The sequence below is a fragment of the Parus major genome, chromosome 7 (assembly GCF_001522545.3).
Source record: "Parus major isolate Abel chromosome 7, Parus_major1.1, whole genome shotgun sequence".
NCBI classification, from domain to species: domain Eukaryota; kingdom Metazoa; phylum Chordata; class Aves; order Passeriformes; family Paridae; genus Parus; species Parus major.
The window spans coordinates 17,362,455-17,369,642 of NC_031776.1; the positions used below are offsets into that span (position 1 = coordinate 17,362,455).

Sequence of the window (7,188 nt, forward strand, 5' to 3'; positions counted from 1 at the left end):
TGTGGCCAATGTGCCAATGTGACCAGCACTTGGTCAAGCTGAACCTCAGGCTTTTGGTCTGGCCCATTGATCCAGCCTGTCCAGGACCCTCTGCAGGGCTTTCCTACCCTCCAGCAGACCAACACTCTGACTAAACTTGGTGTTGTCCATGAATTTACTGAGAGTACACTCAGTGCCCTCATTCAAATCACCAATAAAGATACTGAATAGGATCCTTAACTTAAGCTCTTAATAATTTCTGCCTGATGGTTGTCCAGATGGGTTCATAAGTATGCAGCAGGAGTTGTGCTAGCCAGTGTAACTCTGGCTTTCAGAGGAGTGGGCTATTGCACACTGCCTTACAAATCCTGGAATTGTTGGGAAACTGATGATGGAAGCACCTCTTAGAGGTATAGATAGGGGCAGCACTGAGGAGTCTGCCTCTCTGCTGGGCAGGTGCTCACAGGCAGTTTGAGGATGTGATTGCCTGGTGAGGGTTCAGTTGTTAGCAGCCTGCTAGTTACAGCAGAGGGACTTCACTCACAGATGGTTAGCAAGCTAGCTGGGTAATCCTTCTAATGTTCTTAATATGTTAAATGGTGTGATGGCAGTGGTGTTTTCTTTGGCTTTGTATTTTTATCTCCAGAGCCTTTATTTGCTTTTTGAATCACATGCATTTTTATGCAGGAGCACATGGCTTTCTCATACTTCTATACCTTAGAAGTAGTTTTAGTTCTGCTTTCTGCATTTGTAGCTGATCTCTTGTGTGTGTATTGGCTGTTTTGGGGACTCTAACTTTGCTGTACAAACACAGCTTGTCACATTCCTTCTGCCTTTGAGTGGACATTTGTGAAAAAAAATTATGTAGAGGTATTTCTTAATAACCAGTAAGCCTTAATCAAAAGTTGGTATTCTTCATCTTATCCTCCTACAGTTTTCACTTTCCTGTATTCTGAAAAATAGTCACAGATGTTTTCCCTTGTATAGTAGTGAAAAATGCAGATTTTATAGTATTAAAGATCTGTGAGAAGCTGATGTCTCCGTGTTTTGACATAGATTCAGATGCTATAACTTCTGGCTTTAGGGTTCTGTCTTTACCAGTATGAAGTAGAAGGAGTTTGTTAGCAACTGATGATACTGAAACCCTAAGCTGCAATTCATAGCTAAGCCTGGAGGACTCCTCCATAGTGCAGTCTGTTAAGTGCTCTAATCTATGCTGCTTGGACAAACTGCTTCAGAGACCCCCCCAAGATTCTGTCAGGGGACAGCAATTCTATAAGAAATTAAAGAATCCGGGTCCCTTTCTTTTTTTGACAAGAATACATATTCAGGTACTTGCACTCTGAAATTACAGAAGGGAAGTTTTTGCATAGAAGTTTTTGAAATTACAGAAAGGAAGTTTTTGCATTTTACACAGATTCGGTAAATCTGGAGTGAGTTCCAGCTGGAGTAAAACAATACACGATTTTTTTCGTGTAAAGGAGATATATAGATACACACACACCCCCACCACAAATGATAAAAGTACATAGATAAATAAAAAAATACACATGTGACAGCATATATTTTAGTATTTCTTGTGGCTGATAGAGCACACCTGATACACAGGTCCTACTTAAAATGCAAAGTGTTTCCCCTTTTTATGTACTATTCAGGAACACATTGCTAGTATGAGACAAAGTTGCCAATATATATTTTGTGTTGCAGTATCAGGTTGGGGAGTACTGTTATGTAAAATTATTTCAAATAAATGTGCATTTTAAAATTCCCTTGGTAATTTATCCAACTAATCTTCTCTGTATGAAGCATCTCAAGCTTGATAGCTTGGATAGAAGACTTAGTGCTCCAGTTGTCTTGATACAGATGCTGTATAGAGCATTTCAAGCCAAACATCTAGAGCCCTTTGCTGTTATTTTATGCAAATTGCTATTCTTCTCTTTCACAGCAGTAAGGTAGATGTGTTCCCACTTGTTTTATCTACATAAGCATTTTGATTTGGATAAGGAGTTCATTTTTGAAATAAATATTCTGATTGTTCCCACTTGCCTTACTTTGATTTATCTCAGAAATCAAATCAGATGTGCTCCAACAGTGGTTGGAGCATTCCAACTGCTATGTTCCAGCTGCTAGTGGCCATTGAATCTTTGTGATCAGACTAGAGCTATTTGGAAGTGAAAATCCTTTGAAATCCTTCTAGTGTGGATTTTAGGACCCCAGCACAAACTGTTCGGCTCTACAAACTCATTCCTATTTATCTGCATTGCCTCTTAATGTAGCTACTGTCCCTTGTTTCACAGACCAGGAAAAGCAAAACCATTTCAAATTTCATGTAGTCCATCACTAAACTGGAAATCTGAAAATGTTATGTTTCCCCTCCTACATGTCTTCCATGTGATATGCTTAGATCCATTGTGTTGTATGATCAGATCATGTGACAGGCCTATATCTCACTGTCCTTGACTTGTAATCGCCACAATAATTTTGTTACATCAATCAACTCTCCCAAATATTCCATCAAATAAGCTGAATTTTCTGAGATCCCTTTGGCTGGCTGCTGTAGTTGTTCACCTGCAACTTTACAGGGTCATCTCTCCAATCCATAACTAGAAAACTTTTTCCCACATTTTCTGTTTACAAGTGAGTGTATAAGGCTTGCTGGAAAAGGGGAGCATATTTTCTGCTGTTTACAAATATCTTGGATGAGTAGTGGAAGCTGCCCAGTGGAGCAGTCTGCAAGTCTAATGCAGCCTGTACTCAGTCATGTGCTAATGAGAAATGATTCTGGATAGTGAATAAAGCTTTAGTTAACCGGTATCACTGATTCAAGTACCACTCTGGAATTTCTTCTCTACAGAGCTTAGCTCTGTTGCTCAATGTAGGAACAGTGTAGCTTTTCTCTTGTGATGAAGTAATAGTGCTTCAGGACAAATAGCAGTAACTTTTCCTCTCAGTAGCAAAATTAAATTGAAGTAGGGTACCTCAAAAGCTCCGTGAGCTGGAAAAGTGTATTTTCAGTGGAAGTCTGCAAGCAGTTAGGTTTCTGAAATGGTCATCTTCTATTTGGGCAGACCTTTTAAAATGTTGATGTAATAGCATTTGTTCAAAGAACAAACAATCTTCTCTTTACGAATGTACAAAATGTAATAAAACTGTACCTAGAACGCTCACCAGATTTACTAGCTACTAGAATTGCTTTTATTCTGGATTTTGATCACTTAACAATAATAATAGAGTTGAAGTGCTTGATAATTCTTCATGGTGTGTAAGGTAGCATCTAACACTAAGATAGAGCTACCTTAACCAACTAACTGAGGAAGTGTGTTCATTGTTTGGATAGGTCCAGTTTACTATTTATGTTCTCTGTTTCTGACTTAGTTTGTGTTGAATGTTGAAGTGTCTTGTTTATAGTAAACTGGGAAAACTGATCTCAAGAACTTGACTTTTGGAGTACGGCATGTTTAAAAATGCACTTTATTAACCAAACTCAGCTGACAGTTGGAATTCAACGTACAGTCAAGTAAAATATTGCTTATGGTGACTTTTCTCAATCGGTTAGGCATTGGATGATGAATTTACAACAACAGGAAAGCAAAATCAGTGGCACAGTAGACCTATTTCTGAATGGACTACCCAGCAAGTATGCCACTGGTTAATGGGAATGAACATGGAGCAGTATATTACAGAGTTCACAGCTATGAACGTAGATGGACAGCAGTTGATGCAGCTTGACAGTGAGAAGCTGAAGGTATGTGAACATCCTGAGGTAGATTTGTAACTGTATAGGTTTCACTGCTTATATTATATTATTACATTTTACATATCATTATGTATTATATATTATTATTATTTCACTGCTTATATTTTTAACCTACAAAATCCAGTTTCCTGGTTTTGTGGCTTTTTAAGGGGTAGAGTTATTTGCTCTTGTTGTTTTATTAGTTAGATAGTAATTTGTAATTGTAGAATTAAAGAGTGGCTGCTTATAGCCAGAAAAACAACAAATATTGCTTCCTTGTTTGTATCTTGAGGAAATGAAAGGCAGCATAATTTTCCAAGGAGTCTTGATGTTTCTGTCACCAATCTCAACATAAGGTCATATCAAAACAAGTTCTGGCCAATTCAAATAGTCACAGGATCCAGTTTTAGAAATTTGTACCTTTGACATTTCCTCTTCAAATGGGAAGGCTGAAATCCTATTTGGTGACATTTTAAATGTCTCAGGCTTTTACTCCTGCTGAAAATACATATTCTGAATCTTCTGAGCCTTTTCTTACCATTTTACACCTGCAAGCTGCAGTGCATATGTATCCCTTACAGTAAATTCCTGCAGTTTTTCTTTCTTGTTAGATTATGAAACTGCATTATGGACAGGCAAGATGTGCAGCTGGAAGAAGTTCATTGGTCTATTCTGGTGTAAGGCAAATTATTATAAATGATCAATAGCAGAATTTGAGGGGCTTGGGGGGGAAAGGTGTTCTAACTTCAGTCTCCAGAATATGCCTGCATTTTAAATAGACATGCAACACTAAATATCCTGTATTTTATAAAATTTAATGGGCACAGAGAAAATACCAGTGACTGGCCTGCCAAATGACTTTCCAGTTGTGGAACCCCAAACGTTGATGCCAAAAGCTCAGTGTGCACTTGATGCGTTTGGGCTGACACCGTGCGAGTGCGGTCAGGCACTCGGAATCGTGTGCTGCCACCTGCCGATCGCAAATCGAACTATTCCGTCCGCTTCCTGAGACACTTCTTAACAATACACTTTCAAATCCTTAAAATTAAAGAGTAGTTACTGAATAGAAACTCGTGTATAAAAGGAGCTGTAAAAATATCTGGAGACTACTACCTATGATGTTATTTTCGGGAAGTTCTCAGGGGCTTACATATTTGTAAAACGTGACACAAAACTGTTATTTCACAACTGAAGAGCTGGCCTTGGTTTTCTTACCTACCTTGTTACCCAGATGATTATTTACAATGTTTTCAAGGTCCTAAGTCTTTGTTTTTCAAATAAACAGACTATCATGTCAAAAAGTGAATAACACTTTCTTACATTGTTAATGTACAAGCACTGTTGACAGTGCTGTTGAAAAAAAAGTTATTGATGAGGTTTTGTTTTGTTTTCCTCCTTCAAAGGCTTTGGGAGTTTCCAGTCAAAATGACCGATCAACAATAAAGAAAAAAATTAAGGATATTAGAAAAACACAGGAAAAACTGGAAAAGCAGAAGGAAAAGGTTCAAAAGAAGGAGAAAGAAGTTCGCAAGACTGGCAGAGTGGTGGCCACTCTTGAATCAAGCTGCTAAAATGAGCATTTTATTTTAGTGCAGACTTGCCTAATCTTGATGAAGTTCGGCAGATTTGTATATAATTGTACAATTGAGGGAGGAGGGAAAGTGCAACAGTTCAATGTGGTAGGTGGTTTTTTTTCTTTTTAATTTCAGTCCCTCCCCATTGCAGCCCAATAAAATGAAATAATGTTTTCAGTATTTTTATTTCTAGTTGACTCTGCCTGTATTAATAGACAATAATTTAACTTTCTGCCTTAAGTAACATTTCTTCTTCTGACGTGTCATATTCCCTTTTCATTGAAATTGATGTTTGTGAAAAGTAGAATGCTGTCTTAAAAATCATTCCAGTATTAGTCAACTAGCATTTGATAGAGTTGAAGCTGATAGAGGGACAATAGAAAAATCCTGCCAACAAGTTCAGTCTGTGACAGTCTGTTTATCTGTTGCCACTAGAGATGTATAGTAAAAATTAAGTTTAAGAAAATGGTAATGTCAAGTTAATTTAAAAAGAAAGCATGTATTTCAAATTTAGGATTATTTTAATTCTTGTACTTCTGGAACTTCATTCAAAGTTCACTTTAGTAGCACATTGGTTTTGAATTCTATGTGTTGCAATTTACTGAGAAAATAACGAAGAAGAAATACTAAGTAGTTTTCACAAACTACATATCCTAAACATAATACTAAGTTTTCTGTACACTACCTGTATGGTGTTGGGACAAGGTTTAAGCCTATAAATAAGATCCTTTTTAACCTATTTTTCCTAAATAATACATAGTTTTATAGATCTATGCTATGAATAAGATCAATTTGCAATACATGTATTTCTCTTTTCTACATGCTACAAGATTTTTTGCGGACCAAATTTATATATTTGCTAATTTTAAACAATACTGTTTTTCAGACTTAAAATACTGAGGGAAGACTTGTAGGAAAAATTATCACTGACGCACTGGGTTTCTGCCTTGTATTTAAATGTTCAGTTGTAGACTACAGATTATTTCTCTTTAAAGGAGGATTTGATTCTTGAAATAGCTTAGAACATGACTTGGTGTTTTGTATATTTACATACTATTTTCTAGAGATACTACAAGAGCACTTCCTTAATTTAGATTATTCCAGAAACATAGACTAGATTAAATATCAGTTCCACCCTAGAATGGACTAGAACAAAACTTACATAGTTTGTTTATGTGGACCAAGTTCTCCTTTAAATCTATGGATTGTTTTTCATTTTAATTAAATGAATGAACTTCACTGTTGGTGTTTCACATTTATTATTTTTTTGTATAAACTTCTTAAGAATTTCAGCAAAAGGACTGTGTGGAAATGCTTCTGCACACTAGGCATTTCCAAAATAAAGTTTGAATATCTTGATAATAATTACTTTCTTGAAAGAGATTATATTTCAATTTTATGCATTCTTTGGTCAAGATTTAACTTATCTGCTTTGTTCATGGTAGCTTTTAGTTGTGTTCCAAACTTACAGACCTTGAACCAAAGAGGAATGCTGCCCTACTGATGAAAGAGAAAGGAATTAGAACTATGGAATCATCAAATGCTCAGGATCTCCCGCATAAAACCACGCTTTAATTAATTCAGTCAAGAAAGTTGAGTATTTTCACAGCTAGAACACAGAATATTGCACAGAATATTTTCTCTTTAAGCCTACTATTGCACCCTGGGAGGAGTTTTCTCATGAAGGAGACTAGTGGAAATAATGGTTTCAGAGGTTTCCCTGTGTGCAGAGCTGTTACAGGTAAAGAGGGGCCATGGAAGGGCTGATAAACTCCCCTGGCACCTGAGCATGAGAACACTGATGATCACAGCCCACAGCGTTTAACATCTGGTGGATGTTGAATGAGAAGGCTGGCTGCACGGAACGAGCTCTGTACTAAGCTACATAGTCACACAACA

The 7,188-nt window shown here is 37.0% G+C and overlaps 1 protein-coding gene across 2 annotated transcripts in view; it reads left to right on the forward strand.

Annotated features, from left to right (window-relative positions):
* LOC107207400 (neurabin-1-like) overlaps positions 1-6,672 on the forward strand; it is a 40,696-nt gene extending 34,024 nt beyond the window's left edge. The window contains exons 18-19 of one of the 2 annotated variants that reach the window (XM_015634387.3): positions 3,536-3,724; positions 5,119-6,672. In XM_015634387.3, coding sequence (XP_015489873.1) covers positions 3,536-3,724; positions 5,119-5,286 — 357 coding nt within the window. In that variant the 3' untranslated portion in view covers positions 5,287-6,672. The remainder of the gene's footprint in view (positions 1-3,535; positions 3,725-5,118) is intronic. The other variant, XM_015634388.2, reaches the window with a different exon arrangement.
* Positions 6,673-7,188: the final 516 nt, after the last annotated feature.